Source organism: Aquarana catesbeiana, linkage group LG01, assembly GCF_042186555.1.
Source record: "Aquarana catesbeiana isolate 2022-GZ linkage group LG01, ASM4218655v1, whole genome shotgun sequence".
Lineage (NCBI taxonomy): Eukaryota > Metazoa > Chordata > Amphibia > Anura > Ranidae > Aquarana > Aquarana catesbeiana.
The window spans coordinates 605,476,040-605,496,611 of record NC_133324.1 but is presented as its reverse complement, the minus strand read 5'-3'; the positions used below and the strand labels follow the sequence as shown (position 1 = coordinate 605,496,611).

At 43.7% G+C, this 20,572-nt stretch overlaps 1 protein-coding gene across 1 annotated transcript in view; it reads left to right on the top strand.

Moving 5' to 3' along the window:
• The window catches only part of ADAMTS10 (ADAM metallopeptidase with thrombospondin type 1 motif 10), a 272,206-nt gene that overhangs the window by 221,573 nt on the left and 30,061 nt on the right, over positions 1-20,572 (top strand). The window contains exons 19-20 of the mRNA XM_073599198.1: positions 770-850; positions 3,075-3,238. Of these exons, the coding sequence (XP_073455299.1) occupies positions 770-850; positions 3,075-3,238 (245 nt within the window). The remainder of the gene's footprint in view (positions 1-769; positions 851-3,074; positions 3,239-20,572) is intronic.

The following is a 20,572-nucleotide window of genomic DNA, read 5'->3' as shown; positions in this document are numbered from 1 at the left end:
TCTGGATAGCCATTGGAAGTTATAGTATAGTAGACTTCTAATCTAATGACAGATGGGAAAATGTACCCCTATTGCAGTCATTCACCCATTGGGGTTGATTTACCAAAGACAAATAGACTGTGCACTTTGCAAGTGCAGTTGCACTAATTTTTCCCCAGAGTTTAGTGAATGTGGTGAAGCTCCACAGATGTCCATCATTCAATCACGTGCAAGCAAAAATGCTGTTTTTTTTTTCCTTGCACCTTACAAAGTGAAGCTTCACCACATTCACTGATTAGACTGAGTGCAACTGCACTGGCAAAGTGCACAGTCTATGCGTCTTTAGTAAATCAACCCCACTGTTAACATTATTTTACTTCCAGCTACTAGGAAAAACACATTGGTAACTGTCATGTTTAACTTACCTCTGCGGGGTGGGTTTGTATGCCATTTTCAAAATAATCCCATGTATGGTTTTTAAAACACATTCAAGAAATCAGGCAAATGTCACTCCACGCTACATACTACTGTTGCTGATTTTCCCATCATTTTAAGCAGGGACTTGTGCATTACCAGTACTTTAGATATAAGGCGAGAGATGCAGAGGTCCCTCTGATCTACTGATCTTCTAGATACCATTCCCCTCCTGTATGCATGTACTTTAACTGCAGTGTGTCTGAAAGTGAAACAGATTCAGTATGAATGTGAGCTATGCCCTTACACGATTGAGTGTTATGTCCAACATCTCTCTTACAGCTTGTTCCCCTCTCTCCCTCCCCCATTTCTCAAGGATATGAGGAGGTTGTCTGGATTCCAAAAGGTTCTGTCCATATTAACATTAAACAGCTCAACCTATCACAAAACCACCTGGGTAAGTAGATTTAATACACAGTCATCTTACTTACACAATCAGATAACAATAACTATTTAATAAACCAAGATGGTCAAACATGGCCGGTCTGGTGTCTTGATCAGTCATAGGCAACACAAATTGTGCAATATTTGGCCATACACTATTTTGACCACACCATAAAGCTTTGTGTAGTCTGGAGCTAGGGTTTCATCAGTTTCTTACCAGGTTGCCAAAGTCATGGCGTGAACCTCATGCAGGCCTTAGGTAGGTCTTTTCTTCAACCAAAAGATACAATATTTAAACTCCTCTTTATTAGATTCTTTGTTGTATGAATACTATCACATTAGTCCTCAAAAGTGGCCATTTCTTTTAAGAAGTGAAGACTCCAGCATACGTTCCCCTTTACTTGAAGCCTCTCCTTGAACAGGGATAGCAAATGGAGACCTATGTTTGCCCCACCTCAGATACAGTAGGTGATATTCCCTACCTCAGGTGTAGTAGATGCTATTCTCAACCACAAGTACAATAAGTGCTGTTCCCCAGGCCTCATACCTAGTAGAAATAAGATGTCCTGTGGCTTCTCAGTATTTACAGGAGTGACCTGTTTATTTTACATCACAGCATGAATTGCACAACATTTCAGGTCAAAGTCAGTCTTCTTCATGTGATTTTATAAAAATGAGGGTAAACAGAAGAAAATACACAAAAGCATGCCCCTGTAGAGAGGGCTTATTCTTAATGGCACAGGGTACAAAAAAAAATTGAATGACATTGAAAAATACTGCATGGGAGACACAGGTGCAGCGTACAGACTAAAATATGCATTTGCATGCTGTTCCACATATTTGCTTTCAGGGCCATATGCATTCAGTGATAAATGCCCCAAATGTAGAATTTCCATATTTGGGGCATATGTCTCTGAACAAATGTGGCCCTAAACGCAAGTATGCTTCGGTACAGCAAAGAACACAAGCTGGGTATTTCAGCCTGTCATTGATTTTGACATGGCTGCTGGCAGTGGGTTGTACACTGTACCTGTGCCTCCTGAGTGCCAGAATATGCCATTTTTTATGTTATGTGAGAAAAAAAAAATTACTTTTTCTATTCTTTGTTACATCTCAGTGCTGCCTGTAGACTGCAGCCACTTCCTGGCTACAGACCTACAGTGATGGCTGCATGGTATTTTTCAGGGTGAGTTCCCTTATGGTGCAAGCTGTGGGCCATGCCTGTTTAATTCATGTTGAGTCTCAGGATCAGAGTGATAAAGCATGGCAGAAATGGTAGACAGTTGTCACCATATAACAGGAAATGCCTGTACATGGCATGGGTCACCAGGTAATATTTTAGCTTCAAATTTAATAAATATTGAAAACTATTTCTGAAATAATATTAACAGGTAAAAGCTTTTATGAGATTTTAGTGATTGGGTGTATATTTATGTTTTACCTTATAAGAGGAAGTGCTCAAAACCCAACTCGTCATTAAACCCATTTGGTTCATTGCATTTAATTTCTGAATCCAATCCAATAAGCAGTAGTCGCAAACCTGATTAATTAAGGGTCTACTGAAAATATCCATGCTCATTTCATTTTACATGTACGATCCATTGTACTCCTACCTATACATTAAATATGCCTACACTAAAGATACGCTTCTATGTGTATGAAGCTTCGTTTGCCCTCATTTGTATTATAAACATCTGCAAAAGGCCACAATTAACTGTGGTATAAAATAACTGGGATTCTCCCATAAATGCAAAGTGTGGACAACTAGTAGTAGTCACATTCAACAGGACTTGTTACTTCTTCAATTCCAAAGGCCAAGGATGTCGCTTCTCTTCCTGAGATTAATACATGGAGCATGGATCCTAGGAAGCCTGGTGAGCACCTTCTGAACTTTGTGCATTAAATAGGGACTTTGCCCTGGGGCAAGTCTAAAAATGTTATTTAAATCATTCAGAATAATTATTTACAGCCCATGCTCCACTTCCAATACAGTTCACATGAAGCTAAAGGAAAAGTTTTTAGGGCACTTAGAAACGCTCTCAAAAGATTGTTAATAAAAATTTGTCACTTTATGTTGTCTGTATGTTCTGTTCTGCATGATGTTTATGTTTCTGTTTTAAACCCAATGCATTTGCAAAGCACGCTATATTTTGGAAATGTTTTGCTCTACTTTAAAATTATTATTTACCCCTTATAAAAAATAAAACAAAAGCTGAGAGAACGTATTTTATTAACAGCCCTGAAGGCAGAAGGAGGAGATTACTATATTAATGGCAGACTCCCCCCAGATGCCCCAAAGAGGTTTGATGCAGCTGGGACAGCTTTTCATTACAAACGACCCCAAGATGAGCCAGAATCACTGGAGGCTTTAGGACCTACTAATGCAACTTTAGTTCTTATGGTAAGTAATTCAGTGTGTTCGTGGGGCATTTTCTTAATGCAGTGGGGCTGTGTGCAAGATCATGAGTTGAGCCTCTTCCTCAAGAAAAAAAGAACATGTGATGCCTGCCGTGCACTGCAGCAAAAAAAGAGTGTGGTTTGCATTGCACTGACTATTGGGCATGGGTTAAAGGGTTTAGAGTCTGGGACGATTTGCATAACATATAATGAGGCAATGTGGAATAGGGAATTTATAGAACAGCGTACAAAATGAGACGGTATAAAAAAGGAAATGTATAACGCAGAGTACAGAACGAGGCTGTGTGGAATACAGAATGTAAGGTGCAGAGTGCAGAATGAGGCAGTGTGGAAATACGGAATGTACAGTGCAGAATACTGAACCAGGCAGTACAGAATACGGAATGCAAGGTGCAGAGTACAGAATCAGGCAGTACAGAATGCACGGTGCAGAGTACAGAATGGGGCAGTGTGGAATACGGGATGTATGGTGCAGAGTACAGACTGAAGCAGTGTGGAATACGGGATGTATAGTGCAGAGTACAGACTGAGGCAGTGTGGAATACGGGATGTATAGTGCAGAGTACAGACTGAGGCAGTGTGGAATACGGGATGTATAGTGCAGAGTACAGACTGAGGCAGTGTGGAATACGGGATGTATAGTGCAGAGTACAGACTGAGGCAGTGTGGAATACGGGATGTATAGTGCAGAGTACAGACTGAGGCAGTGTGGAATATGGGATGTATGGTGCAGAGTACAGAATGGGGCAGTGTGGAATACGGGATGTATAGTGCAGAGTACAGACTGAGGCAGTGTGGTATACGGGATGTATGGTGCAGAGTACAGACTGAGGCAGTGTGGAATACAGGATGTATGGTGCAGAGTACAGAATGGGGCAGTGTGGAATACGGGATGTATGGTGCAGAGTACAGACTGAGGCAGTGTGGAATACGGGATGTATAGTGCAGAGTACAGACTGAGGCAGTGTGGAATACGGGATGTATGGTGCAGAGTACAGACTGAGGCAGTGTGGAATACGGGATGTATGGTGCAGAGTACAGAATGGGGCAGTGTGGAATACGGGATGTATGGTGCAGAGTACAGAATGGGGCAGTGTGGAATACGGGATGTATGGTGCAGAGTACAGAATGGGGCAGTGTGGAATACGGGATGTATGGTGCAGAGTACAGAATGGGACAATGTGGAATACGGGATGTATGGTGCAGAGTACAGAATGGGGCAGTGTGGAATATGGAATGTATGGTGCAGAGTACAGACTGAGGCAGTGTGGAATACGGAATGTATAGTGCAGAGTACAGGCTGAGGCAGTGTGGAATACGGAATGTATAGTGCAGAGTACAGGCTGAGGCAGTGTGAAATACGAAATGCATGGTGCAGAATACAGAATGGGGCAGTGCGGAATATGGAATGTAAGGTGCAGAGTACAGAATGGGGCAGTGTGGAAAACGGAATGCACAGTGCAGTGTACAGAATGAGGCTGTGTGGAATACGGAATGTACGGTGCAGAGTACAGAATAAGGTGGTGTGAAATGCAGAACACACAACACAGTGTAGAGAATGAGGCAGTGTGGAATACAGAATGTACAGCACAAAGTACAGAAGGAGGCAGTGTGAAATACAGAATGTACAGAGGCAGTGTGAAATACAGAATGTACAGAGGCAGCGTGAAAGACCCCAGTTTAAAAAACACTGATCTAGTGTATGCTGAGCAGTGCACAATGTACTTTACAGTAACCCAACCCTATGAATATTGTGACTGTGGAAAAAAACATTATGATTGCAGGGTAGAAGGACAAGTCATTCATTCCTCTACCATTTTTCTACAGTCACAATACTCGTAGGATTGGGTAGCTGTAAGATGATATAATCTGTTACTGGACACAGTCACAATACTGAGGAGAATTTATCATTAGGAATGAGCTCAGGCATGTTTGGCCTACAATTCCTGAGCTATCCCACCAGGAAGTTGTCAATAAGGGCCGCTAATCATAAGTGGAGACATTCCCTGCCCTGCAGTAGCACCTATACAAGGGTGTGTATATGGGTGGCTGCGAGCTAGGAAATGCCTCTGCCACTTATGGTTGGTGGTCCTCAGGAACAGTTCAATGGTAGGATAGCTCAGGCCGGAAGAACTGGTATTGGGATCAAATCTAGCTGCAGCCATTTATTAAATGTTCGTACCAAGCATTTTTTTAATGTGAGTGCGCAATTTAACTTGAATAAAGTGTTTTGATATGAGCATACTGCACTATAAGGTATGGTTCTCTCTTGTATTTATTTACCATATAAGCTGAGCCTGGTAGGAAGTGGGGAACAACCTTTCCTTTGGCATATTGGGATAAATTCCACAAGCACTTATGGCCACTCATTAAGTAAGCGGGCCATGGATGTCTGGTAAGCAGTGTATGTTTATCACTTTCTGTCTTTGGATGCTTTGGAAAACCCTAAAGAGTGGAACATTGTATGGACACAGTGTTAATTTTATAGTATTTGTGTTTCCAAGAGAATACACGTTTGCTGGACTCTTCTTTCACTTTGAGATTAACCACAAATTGTTTTGTGTATGGGCGATCACTGTGATTGTGTTTCACGGTCACTTATGTCTGTTGTGTAAATCACAAGTGGCACATAGATTGTTATTATTCACATTTATATTAATGTTTTGAGGGTAAATATATGATGTATATTTTATTTACAGTATATTACCATATAGCGTTGCACTTTTATTGGGTTGAAGGTTTGGGCTAGTTTCTGAACATGCCTGACCTCATCCATATTTATCATAAATGTCATCACTCTTGTGACTGTTCAGTAACAGATTGTATAGCTTTAAAGCATTTTTTACAGACTGTTATCTTTTTTATAGAGACAGCATCCCAATTAGCTAGCAATAAAATCCAACCCCCCACACAGACTCTCCCCAGCTATGCCCACTATGTCTGGCTTCTGTCCCCTGCACTTTGTAAGCCACTTAGTTAGTTTACACATTGCACGCTGCAGCCCAGTCAGGAAGGTGAGCCTTTCCTTGGATTTAAGCGGAGTTTCACCCATAAAATGTACTTTGCAGTATTCATCAGCAAAAAAAAAAAAAAAAAGCAAAAACATTTGTAAAAATGTTTTTTATTTATTTTTTTTACTTACTCTTTTCTGGCTGTTGCTAAGGTGTGCCTTGTAATCTGCCTCTTTCTCTCCCTGACGCCTAACATCATTTTCCAGGAGTCAGTGGGCACCGCTGAGGGCTTCGTTGCCATCACAATGGGCCGGGCACTTCCGACGACGCCATCCGGTGTGATGGCAACTTCAGAAGTTTGCGGCGCTTCAATACGGTCATACTGCGCATGCGTGAGAACAGGCAGTGCATGCTGGTCACTCAGCTGCACCGTATCCCGGAACATTATGCTTGTGGGCTTCACATGCCCACAATCAATATGGGAACGGTCAGGAAGCAATGATATAAGTTATTTTTTATATTAAACCGGACATCGGGGGATGAAATTTTAAAAAGATGTGAGTGTTAAATGTTAATGTTTTTAACTTATTAAATGTTTTAAAAAAAAAGCAACATGTCAGTGGAACTCCACTTTAAGAGGTGCTGGCCTGCTTCAGTCCTGTGTTGCACAGCACAAGCAATAAATATCCTTTAAGCCGCAACTCACGTGACAGGCTTGGCTGCAGCTCAGTGGGTGGCCTGGAAGCTGCATATTGCATCTCCAATGTGTGCAGTAAGTGCACAGTGGGTGCTTCCCCCATGAGGGCTGTGTGCCCTGCATTGCGCACTGCACACCTTATGGATACACACTGATTTGCACCAAGTGTTTCAGACGCAAGGGCCCTCCAGTTTAGACGCTGTGTATTTACATTCTTTTAATGTAGCAGCAGCTCCTGGTCTCCACTAGAGGGAGCTGAATGTAAGAAGAAAGAAAGTGCTCATTTATAATACAGATACTCCTCGTTTAACAACTTACCTGTTTAACCACAGTTCGGACTTACGACCAGCTCTCCCTACCCGAACACTGCGCTGTACATCATTGTATTGTACAGTACAGTACAGAATTTTCATTTGTGTTCTGTAATTATCAGGGACGTTCTGTAAGGTCAGTGGCTTGTGAGGCACTGACTAGTATCAGAGCCTGATACACACAGGTTACATATGCCGTGATCGTTAGAGCAATAATTCTAGCACTAGACCTCCTCTGTAACTCTAAACATGTAACTTGTAAAAACATTTAAAGCGTCGCCTATGGAGGTTTTTAAGTACTGAAGTTTGGCATCATTCCACAAGTGTGAACAATTTTAAAGCGTGACATGTTAGGTATCTATTTACTTGGCGTAACATCATCTTTCATAGTATACAAAAAAATCGGGCTAACTTTAGTGTTTTTTTATTCATGAAACAGTTTCTTTAAAAAAAAAATGCATTTGAAAAATTGCTGCGCAATCATTGTGTAACATAAAAAGTTGCAATGGCCACCATTTTATCCCCTAGGGTGTCTGCTAAAACAATATATATAATGTTTGGGGGTTCTGATTAATTTTCTAGCAAAAAAATATGATTTTTACATGTAGGAGAGAAGTGTCAGAATTGGCTTGGGTGGCAAGGGGTTAATTACCATAAGTAAGTGATATACAAATAATTAGTATATATTGCTTTAAGGTAATTTACTATATTTTCAAAAACTGTACTCAAGCAAGTGGCTTAACAGACAAATTACAGTGGAACCTTGGATTACGAGCATAATCCGTTCCAGGAGAATGCTTGTAATCCAAAGCACTTGCATATCAAAGAGAGTTTCCCCATAGAAGTCAATGGAAATGAAGATAATTTGTTCCGCATTTACTTCTATTGCATGCAATACCGCATGTGGCCAGAGGTGGGGGCGCCCCGGAGAGCCTTGGCAATACTCGGGTACAGCTCAGCTGAACTTGAAAAGCCTGGGAAACACTTGGGAACGGTGTATTTCTGAGTGTTTCCGAGTATTCCTGAGTATTTCCGAACGGCTCCGAACCATTCCGAGTGTCATCGGGGGCCCCGCACCTCTGTCCAAATGCGGTACTACACACCCCATTAGCTTGAATTCTGCTCGTTTTGCGAGACAACACTCGCAAACCGAGTCAGGATTTTTTTAAAAAGTTGCTCGTCTTTTAAAACGCTTGTTAACCGCGTTATTAGTAAACCAAGGTTCCACTGTACTGAAGTTTGAAGTTATAACTTCCAACCAGTAATTTCACAGTAAATAGATAAATAATAAATTATTATCTTATAACATATAGCATAATATATGATTTAGCTTGTACCTTTTTAGCAGCAGATTCTCATTCTCCCTCTTAACTATGTGAGAAAAACATAGGATTGTAGGTAAATCTTATACACATAAACCCATGTTTTTTCCTTCAAGTTAAGAGGGCTGGGCTGGAAGAAGTATTTGTCTTTTAGACACATGCCCCTTTCTATGACACTGCAGTGAGAGGACAGACTCCACTGCCGCATTTTTATTGGCCACTTGGGCCAATGGTACTTTTAGACACATGCCCCTTTCTATGACACTGCAGTGAGAGGACAGACTCCACTGCCGCATTTTTATTGGCCACTTGGGCCAATGGTACTTTACCATTGATCGAAGACTCCAAGCTGTCTATTGAGCTCAGTACCTCTGACAAGAAGTGAGAGGCACTGTGAGCTCATCCTCTCAGTCTGCTGCAAACAGAGTGTGCCAGCTTGTATTTAAACTGGCCGCTCTGTATGTAGCTTCTGACAGGCTGCGTAAGGAGCTCCATATTTCCAGAACCATAGAGGATAGGAGCCCCAAATTTTGACCAGTTGGGGGGTAGGACTTCCGCTACAAATTTGGGGTCTCTGTGACCCCTGGTCGCAGAGCTACAACCCTCGAAGTCAATCTTTTTTTTATTTTTATTTTTCTATTATTTTTTTCTATTTATTTTTTATGCTCATGGCAGGTGAGGCTCTTCCTCACCTGCCATCCCCTGACTGCACGTCCCTGGTACTTATGCAAATTAAAACATTATTGAGCTGGAGTTTTGTGTTTAGACCTTTTTTTCACAATGCAGTACAGTAATTAAGAATGTTTAAAATACTGATAACGTGTGGTTCCTCATTTAACGACCAATTCATTTAACGACCTGGTCGTTGGAACAGAACCTGGTCATTAAGTGAGGAGATCACTTATCTTCCCTTCAGCTGAAGCAGCCCCAGCTCTGTAAACAATTGTAATTGATTGACTAAGGCTAAGTTTACACTTGTATGTTCTCTAAAAAGCTATCTACAGTGAATCGCTTTTCAGAGTGCAGCCAAGCAGCTGCTGTTAGGCGTTCATCAGGCTGGAGTGGGCATCTGGTCTATTGGAAATGCTAAAGCACATACCTTCGAAGAGTGAACTCAGGAGCTGGCTCAGTCAGGGGACTGGTGGTTGTCAGGAGCAGAAGGGTCATTCAGCCTGGCAGTGGTGACGGGTCCTCCTGTCTGGACCATGCATCTTGTAACCCATGACCCTGCAAGCCCCAGGCCAGGGCACTGTACAATTCTGTAATGTGAAGTGTGAGTTCTTTGTTCCTTTGTGGCCATTGATTGGGAGTCTGGGCACAGGAATTCAGTTTGCAACTATCCTGGCGGTATTTATTCACCGTAGGCCCTAAGCACGGAAACTGGCTAAACAACCAACTTCTGGGGGGAGGGAGGGGGGGAGTTTCTATAACCCTTTGGGCTTGATATTAAAAGGTCTGTCACTATCCAGGAATAGGGCTTGCATTCTCCAGGTGGCATACATCCAGGTTTTATCGTTTTGGAGGAATGTTTGCCTATACCAGTGTTTCTCAAACCTTTTTCAGTCAAGGCACCCTTTAAACTTATGGGCAATTTCGAGGCACCCTCAAAAATTATAGACAGTCTTGAAGCATCCCATTCTAAAATGTAAAAACTATTCTAATAGTCTTACATATTTCAGCAACATCAATACATGTAAGACACCCAACGTTAGAGGTGATTTATTCTTCCAAAGCAAATACACTTTTGTAACCTGGTACTGGCTAGTATTCTAATGTTTCTCTTCTCCCTCAGTTTTTCTCCATCACTTAGCTAATAAGACCCCAAAGCTTATGGAGAGAGGCAAGGGAAGGTCAAACAAGCATGATATTCAGGCAACTGACATCCTCCTTATCAACTGATGATGTCATTGGTCATTAGGAGGTTGGTAGGTAGAAGGTTGTAATGGTGTACAATGTAAAGCTGTGGCTTTGTGTAACTAAAAGGTAGGTTTCATCCACCCACTGGCTTGTATACAATTTTGGGGCAATTTTTAGACATTTTGCCAAGGTACCCCTGAAGAAACCTCAAGGCACCTTGGGGTGCCTGGGCACCCTGGTTGAAAAAAGCTGGCCTATACATCCCCTATATACATATATATATATCAGGTCTCTGAGGCACAGAATGCTGATGCTGCATTTCATAATCTATTTTTCTTGTCTTCTGCTATTTCTGAGGGTCAATTCACACCACATGCAGTCCAGTGCGTTTTTTTTCTGCAACAAAAACGCATGGGAATTAGGTTATATGGTTTTCAATGGCATACTTCATACCAATGTGGTCAGTTCCAGTGCGTTCCAGTTCCAGAAAAAAAAGTGGAACATGCTGTATTTTTCTGCACTGGACTGTACTGGATCACGGTAAAACACATCAAAAACGCCCCGAAACGGACCTAAACACACCAAAAACGCACTGGAACACACATGTCCTTATTTAACCACTTAACAACTGCTCTATAGCTGAAGGACAGCTAGAGCGCAGCTCGATAACTCTGGGAAGGCATACATTGACGTTCTCCTAGAATGACTCTCCCGTGCCTGGGGCGCGCACACGGGAGTATCCGTGACCGCCGGGTGCACATCACGAATCATGGTAAATGGCCACTGACAGTGTCATTTGTAAACAAACTGCGTCATGTCCGGTTCCTCTCTCCCCTCTCTGTTCCGATCGGTACAGTGTGAGCGGAAAGGGGAGAGATCAGTTGCAGCAGCGCTGTGGGCTGGATCTGTAGTGCCCACAGCGATGATCTGTGCCCATTGCAGCCTCATCCATCCATGCTCAGCCATCCCTCTGTCATACTCATCCATGCTCAGCCATCCCTCTGTCATACTCATCCATCCATTCTAAGCCATCCCTCTGCCATACTGATCCATCCATCCATGCTCAGCCATCCCTCTGTCATACTCATCCATCCATTCATGCTCAGCCATCCATCTGTCATACTAATCCATCCATCCATGCTCAGCCATCCCTCTGTCATACTCATCCATCCATCCATGCTTAGCCATCCCTCTGTCATACTCATCCATCCATCCATGCCCAGCCATCCATACTCAGCAGTACTCATCCATCCATCCATGCTCAGCCATCCCATCCATACCCAGCTATACCCAGTCATACTCAGCCATACCCAGCCATACCCAGCCAAGTCTCCCGCATGTGCTATCACCATATTCAGGAGTAGTAAGAGAATCTATTTTGGGGTGTGAGTTTTGGTATGTACATGCCATGTGTTAAAAAAATATTGTATAAATGGACAACTTTGTGTAAAAAAAAAAAAAAATGCGTTTTTATTTTCTTTCCACACTTTCCAAAAACTTGTAGAAAAAAATGACACGTTCAAAAGACTCGATATGCCTCACAGATTATAAATTGGGGTGTTTTCTTTCCAAAATCTGGTAATTTTTGGGGCGTTTCCATTGTCCTGGTGCTCCGGGGCTTTCAAAAGTGCAAGAGGTAGTCAGGAAATTAGATGTGTAATTTATGCTCCAAGAACGCCTGAAGGTGCTCCCTGCATGTTGGGCCTCTGTATGTGACCACGCTGTGTAAAAGTCTCACACATGTGGTATCGCCATACTCAGGAGTAATAGCAGAATGTGTTTTGGGGTGTAATTTGTGGTACGCATATGCTGTGTGTGAGAAAAATCTGCTAATATGACAATTTTGTGGGAAAAAAGAAAATAAAAATCTTGATTTTGCAAAGAATTGTGGGAAAAAATACAACTTCAAAAAACTCACCATGCCTCTTACTAAATAACTTGGAATGTCTACTTTCCAAAAAGGGGTCATTTGGGGGTATTTGTACTTTCCTGGCTTGTTAGGGTCTCAAGAACTGAGATAGGCCGTCAGTACTTCAGGTGTGATCAATTTTCAGAGACTGGCACCATAGCTTGTGGACTCTATAACTTTCACAAAGACCAAATAATATACACCAATTTGGGTTATTTTTACCAAAGATATGTAGCAGTATAAATTTTGGCCAAAATGTATGAAGAAAAATTAATAATTTGCAAAATTTTACAACAGAAATGAAGAAAAATGCATTTTTTCTTTTATAACGCAAAAAATAAAAAAACCCAGCAGTGATTAAATACCACCAAAAGAAAGCTCTATTTGTGTGAAAAAAAAGGACAAACATTTCATATGGGTACAGTGTTGCATGACTGAGTAATTGTCATTAAAAATGTGAGAGCACCGAAAACTGAAAATTGGTTTGGTTAGGAAGGGGGTTTAAGTGCTTAATGTTAAAAAAAAAAAGTGGGGGGAAATGCACTGGACTGCACCAAGAGAGAATCAAAAAAGCACTAGAACGCATCAAAAATGCATAAAAAACGTGCATGTAAAAAAGCATCTGGACTGCGTTTCTATGGTGTGAACTGGCCCTGAGGCTATTGCTGCACACAGTGGTTCTATGCCTTTATATGAGGATAAATATAAAAACAAAAAAGTGTAGCGCTATAATGTGTCAGTCAGCAACACTATAAAGTATGCTGAGTGACATAGCTAGTGTATATCAAATGTTAGGTCCTGCTAGACCTCATAGGAAAAAACAATAAACCAGTGGAAAATCTAATATTCAAAAAGAAAAACACTAGTGACATATCCTATGTAATAAACAGTGTGGATTATATGTGCATCAAAAAGGTTAAACCCAAACCCTCAAAACAAAACACAAGCATGTAAGGGTGGGGATAAGTGATAGGTCCCTGAGATTTTGGGTAGTTCATTTAATCAAGCAGAGAAATCCTGGAGCATAGACGTAACACTCATAATAGCATCTATTCTTATCTCCGATAGACTCTTCCGATGTTCAGTCAGGTACAACAGTAACATAAAATGCCCTTACCGGACGTGGTGGACTCACAGGCCGTTGGCGGTGAGTCGTACGAGCTTGAACCGTAAAGCACGGTAAGGCAACAGCTGTTTCTGGTCCACAACAGAAGGATCCTGGGAAGGTCTCCAATCCCGAGCGATCCCCCCGATTCGTCCTCCAGCAATCACTTGGGTCTCAGGCGATTTGAGATAGGGAAAGTGGGAGAAAAAAGGCTCCACATAGTGTAAATTCCGGATTATCAGGAAATTTATTGTATAAAAAGTTCCAACAAAAATTTAAAATAAAAACAAAGTTCTTACAGACGTAAAAAGATGTGTTTAGCGCAGTAGACAGATGGTTCAAGGTAGTGTCCTACACCCGACGCGTTTCGTCTAAAAAGACATCAACTGGGGTACAGCTAACCTCTCATCTGCTGCGCTATTTATTTAAAAGTGTTCAAATTTCCATCGGGGACACCTGTGCGGCGTGACTTCCGGGTTAGTGTCATGTGAGGGTGTTCTTAGTCAGCTGACTGTCTATCTAGCCTATCGCAAGGTGAATACCAGCTCCAAACCAAGCCTCAGTTTGAATCTCCTGTCCAACCGATTGTAATTGGGCGGTAAGGACATGTGATTACCACGTCCGAGCGTCACAACATGGTGACGCGGAACGCAAACTATTCATCCTAGTTAGCTAGCTGTTTCCGGGTGTGTGCGTCATCGCGTATTTACGCGGTGACGTCACGCGTCAGTCGTACCCTCTCATTTTTCGGAAAATGCATGCAGCTAGGAACACCGTCTATCACGCAGGCGCAACAGCGCGAGCGCCGAGGGTCCTTCCCACCTCAGTGCGTCAAGACATGGTGTTATAAACAAGCACCAATCGAAAACACTTCTTCACTGTGTTAGCCACTCATATTATTCCCTGTGTTTACCAGGATCACCGGACGCAAATCCGATGGGCTGTTTAATGTCCAGAGAGAATAGCTGGCTTTTTTGTATGTGTAAAACAAGGCTTTTCAGTAATAAGGTGGCAGGGGAATGAAAGAAGGCATCTAGAAGAACAAAAGAATAAACTGTTGCATAGCCAATCACCTCCTTTCTCGTTGGCAGACCTTCATTAACCACAAGAATTGGCTGCTCAATGACCAGGCAATTTTTTGCGTTTCAGCACTGCGTCACTTTAACTGACAATTGCGCGGCCATGCAATGCTGTATCCAAACAAAATTAATGTCCTTTTTTTCCCCACAAATAGAGCTTTCTTTTGGTGGTATTTGATTATCTCTGCGGTTTTTATTTTTTGCGCTATAAACAAAAAAAGAGCGACAATTTAAAAAAAAAAAATGTACTTTTTGCTGTAATAAATAGCCCCAATGTTTTTTAAAAAAGCAAATTTTTTCCTCAGTTTAGGCCGATATGTATTCTTCTACATATTTTTGGTAATAAAAATCGCAAAAAGTGTATATTGATTGATTTGCACAAAAATTATACTGTCTACAAAATAGGGGATAGATTTATGGCATTTTTAGTTTTTATTTTTAGTAATGGAGGTGATCTGCGATTTTTATTGAGACTGCAACATTATGGTGGACACATCGGACACTTTTGACACATTTTTGGGTCGATTGACAATTATAAAACAATCAGTGCTAACAAAATGCACTGATTACTGTATACGTCACTGGCAGGGAAGGGGTTAACACTAGGGGGCAATCAAGGGGTTAACTGTGTTCCCTAGGTGTGTGTTCCAACTGTGGGGAAGGGACTGACTAAAGGCGATCACAGATCATGGTTCCCAGCTCGTAGGAACTCACAATCTCTCTCTCCTCACAGAACTGGGATGTGTGTGTTTACACACACACGTCCCTGTTCTGCCTCTCGTGCCCCCGATCGCTCGTGGCCGGCGGTCATCACGACCGCTTGTCATGAGCATCGGCACCCCCGCTGCGCAGCGGGTGCGCGCGGGCCTGCTATCCCGCTTAAAGGGACCGACATATAGCTACGACGGTTTGCGGGATTGTGTCGACCTGCTGCAGTATAATGACGACGGCTGGTCGGCAAGTGGTTAAAAGAGAAGTATGGGCTTGTAAAAAAGTAACATTTATACTTTTATACCTAGATGGATGCAGCATTGATCCGATGCTGCATCTGTCCCCCTGGCTCTTATGCCCCGTAAACACACGATCGGAAATTCCGCCAGCAAAAGTCTGATGTGAGCTTTTGGTTGGAAATTCTGACCGTGTTTATGCTCCATCAGACTTTTGCTGGCGGAATTTCCACCAGCAAAAGATTGAGAGCAGGTTCTCTATTTTTCCGACGGAAAAAGTTCCTATCGGAAATTCCGATCGTCTGTAGCAATTCCAACGCACAAAATTCCTACGCATGCTCGGAAACAATTCAACGCATGCTCGGAAGCATTGAACTTCATTTTCTCGGCTCGTCGTAGTGTTGTACGTCACCGCGTTCTTGACGGACGAAAGTACAGACAACTTTTGTGTGACCGTGTGTATGCAAGCCAAGCTTGAGCGGAATTCCATCGGAAAAACCACCCAAGATTTTTCCGACGGAAATTCCGCTCGTGTGTACGGGGCATAAGACTGAAAACTGAGCGATCAAAGCTAATCGCTCAGTTCTCAGCCTTCAGTGAGTAGAGAGCCGGTGACTGTCAGTCACCAGCTCTCTGCTCTGCCCCTCGGTTGCTCACTGGAGCGCTGAGCTGTGGAGGGGGCGGGAGCGGATGGCTCAGGCTCTCAGCCATATGGTGGGGATCTTTTCAGAGACTGGACCGGCTTTGTGACATCAGCTAAATCCCAAAGAACAAACTGCAACTCCTGTGATCCCCAGGAGAAATATGGACAAATAGCTTTGGCTATACTTATTTGATTTATTTCTTTCAGGTACTTATATAGCACCATTAATTTACGCAGTGCTTTACATATACGTTGTACATTAACATCAGTCCCTGCCCTCAAGGAGCTTACAACCCAAGGTCCCTAAAGCCTCGTACACACGATCAGATTGTTGGCAGAGGATTGTCTGTTGACACACTGTTGTCCTAAAATCTGACCGTTAGTACACTCATACTCCACCATCCCCCTTACCATTATCTAAATTAACAAGACCACACCTGAATTTGGAGTATAAATGGCCATAGCAGCCTTTTTATTAACAAAATATTAATATTTCAAAACTTTTAACATCTAAACTGCTGTAAACCACAACTATCAATCACTCAGTCTGTTGGTCTTTGACGGCACCCCGAACTTAACACATATTCCATCACTACACTGCGGAACCTTTCTCCGTGATATGTCTCCAGCCGTACCACACCAGCTCGGAGACAACCAACTTCCCGCAGTGCAATCATTACCGTATTCTAGCTAACCGTTCTAACTGGAATACACCAGAGGGGCACATACTACCGATGAGTCCCCAACATTTCCATCTCGTATGTTTTCTGACACCATCAAAGACTTAAACACCGCCACAGGACGCAAGGATAACACCTTACCCTTAAGGGCCCCTCCACAACTTCAGGGCCCGCTGAATGCCATCCTGTAGACCCAGCGCCCATAAATCAATCCCCACTGGGGACAGGTGAACCCCATCTCCTCGGAGGTACGGTACAGGCCGGTATTAGATTCCAACTCCCTGTGGAGGATGACCATGCCCCCATTCTGAGTAATAAATCTTCCCACCACCTTGTTCACCTTTATGCAAGACTTATTGAGCCTCGCCAATGACCGTGCCAGGCGCCAAGTTTTCCAAGCAACGGAATGTCAGACCACAACACCAGCATGTCAGGAAAGGCTGTGCGGAGCCTTAAGAAATCAGACTTGACGTCAATAATTAGCTCTCGAATAGACCAAACCCCCAAATCGTTCCCGCCAACATGAAGTACTAAAATGTCACAAGCCTACTCCACATCATCCCAGGTATCCCCAACCAGCGAATACACGCCTCCCACCTAGAAATACCCAGCTGTCTGCCACCTGGTCTAACATCTGCTCGCCTGGCCCCCCAAAAAACAAACGAATGGCCCATAATCCAGACGAGGCGTATGTGCACTCCATCTGAAAGAAAAGAATGAACAAACACCACAGGATAGCACCAATACAAAACACTGAACACTCACCACAAATGAAAAAGAAAAACACATCATGACATACACCCCACTACTATCCCTCCCTTTCCTTCAACAGCTAATCCACCAACAACTGAGGGCGAATTTAGGTACAGAATCTCTTGGATTTCCATCTATCAATCCGTTTTACAGGCACCTCGTCCAACCCGCATCGGGCGGCCTCCGTGGGCCCCCCCCTCCGATGCGGAAGGAGTGTATTGTGTGTGATCCAAACCCACTGCCCTAAGCCTTTTCCAGAAAACACAAACTCAAATTTAGGTAAAGGAGACCCATCCTCATGTAACAAGAACGGCCCCTTCCTAATGAACTGCCAAGAACTCCCTTACTGCCCCACCGGGCAAACCGGGGAACCCAGCAGTGGAAACAGCTGCATGCGCACTCCCTTACCCCCCTGGTCCATCTTTGACCTGCGCAGCAATAACAGAACCCTGTCGTCACTACAAATAACATCCTATGCCATAAACCCACCCGCAACCCTCTTAGAGGTGCTGACCAGTTCCCCAATCCGAAATGCACCAAAAAATGCTAAAGAAAACGCTGCCTTAAATAGGGAGACCTCGTAACTTGATGTACACAAAGACCCCAGTTGACCACAAATGGCCTGCAAATTCAAAAAGAATATGGGCCGCCTAGTATCCTTAAGGGCTTGTGTAGCTTCCGATACCCCTTAACTGCCTGCCGGACCCAAAAATCCTTTGTCAAATCCGCCATGCCCCATAGTTTGAAGAAAAAGGCCAAGCTAACCAGTTTCCGCTCAATGGCAGACACTGACCCACCTCGCTCCATGTTCCTGGAAACAAAATAAAGAACCAGCAGCCTCACCTCCGGACTGTCCTGCTCCACCCCGGCTTGCTGAACCATCCCCAACCATTCCTGCCATACCTTGGCATAGGCCGCCCACGTGGACTCACTCTCCGACCGTCTAGCGGCGACTCCAAGGCAATCTCCCATAGCCATCCGTGACAAGGACAAAAAACAAAATAAGTGTAGCGCTAGGAAGAGGTCAGAAAATGGATTAACAGTTCGAAGTTCGTGTGTTTAAAAGAACATCCCTGGAGGGAATTTGAAAAGTCCTCTGGAACAAATCTCAACAAGAGTGTAAATCATCTGTGGAGAGAGCCCACACACCACCAATAGAAGTGAAAAGGCTTACCGGACTCGGTGGACCCAACAAGGCATACGCCAGGTAGAGTCAATCAGGCTTAGGTGGTGCTGGACTACAGTTGGCCCAGACGGGCAAAGTTGGTGGAGTGGCTACCACGTGGCTGTGTTCCTCAAACGTAATCAGGCCCAAAGATATGAAGTGCGGCACCCATAAATCGTATCCCTCAGATCAGCATTGGAACCAGCAGTGTCAGCAATTATGCTCTCCCATTTAGGCTTCTCTCCCATTTAGGCTGGTCTCCCCCAGGGCTGTGGCAGCTATTGTTTGAAAACAGAACTCCTCTGAGAGGAGTTCTGTTTTCAAACAATAGCTGCCACAGCCCTGGGGGAGACCAGCCTAAATGGGAGAGCATAATTGCTGACACTGCTGGTTCCAACGCTGATCTGAGGGATACGATTTATGGGTGCCGCACTTCATATCTTTGGGCCCGATTACGTTTGAGGAACACAGCCACGTGGTAGCCACTCCACCAACTTTGCCCGTCTGGGCCAACTGTAGTCCAGCACCACCTAAGCCTGATTGACTCTACCTGGCGTATGCCTTGTTGGGTCCACCGAGTCCGGTAAGCCTTTTCACTTCTATTGGTGGTGTGTGGGCTCTCTCCACAGATGATTTACACTCTTGTTGAGATTTGTTCCAGAGGACTTTTCAAATTCCCTCCAGGGATGTTCTTTTAAACACACGAACTTCGAACTGTTAATCCATTTTCTGACCTCTTCCCAGCGCTACACTTATTTTGTTTTTTGACATTGTTTACACTTGCTGGTTGTGTTAGCTGCTGTTTCTATTCCCCCTTCTGGTAGCGCAGAATTATTGTGTATATACATCCGTGACAAGGAACCCCTTCCTTCTCTGCCGTCTGAACCTGTCCCACTGAAACCAAGATAAGGAATCATCCAAAGTATTGTGGACGCCCGAAAGGTGGACAGCATATAGAAAAATGTTTAACTGCAAGCAACGTAGCACCATGTGGCGCAGCAGCCGTATCACTGCTTGTGACGACGCTGAGATGCAGGTGATGACTTGCACCACACCCATGTTGTCACAGTTCAGCCATATCTTCAAGTTCTGACAAGACTCACCCCATATCTCCATGGCCAGCACCACCCGAAAAACGTTTCAGGAGCACCAGGTCACAAAAAAAACCCGCGTCCCCCCAGGAGCGTGGCCAAGGTTCTGCGCTCCAGTGACCCTGATAGAAGGCCCCATACCCAGTAGACCAGGCCGTGTCTGTAAACAGCTCCAAGTCAAAGTTACTCACCAGTCCGGAACTTCCAGACCGATCGACTGTTATAAGTTTCCAAAAACATGTGCCACACCTTCAAGTCCTCTCGATGTTCCTTATTGAGACGGATAAAATGGAAGGAAGCGTATTCAATGACGAATTTTGCCATCAGCGCCCCCTGTCCATATCGACGAACCACCCAACAGCTGCGTCAAAGGAAGTATATGACACTGTACAAGCTTTGGGATCTATAGAATCGTTGACTGAACCTCCCTTGGGGAAAGACAGGTAGTGAATAAGGCGAAACTTGTTTGGTTCCTTCTTAGGCACCACCCCCAGAGGCAAAACAACTAAATCCTGCAAAGGCTTAGCCGAGAACGGCCCACCCATGCGACCCAGTGCCACTTCCTTCGCCAACTTCTCCGAAACCACCCCCGGATGCTGCAGTGCAGAACGCAAATTCCGTGCCATAGGCAGGACAGCAGTCAGAGAACATGGGATCCTAAAATCCTAAAAAGCCGCTTCCCAGTCTTGGTATCTATTTAGAAAAGGTTGCATTCTTTTCCCCCTCTCTGGTGTCATCACTCTTGTTAGCAAACTCTGCTGCATAGCCCCCCCCCTACCTTTTTTGAAGCAGCGGGACACGGGATGG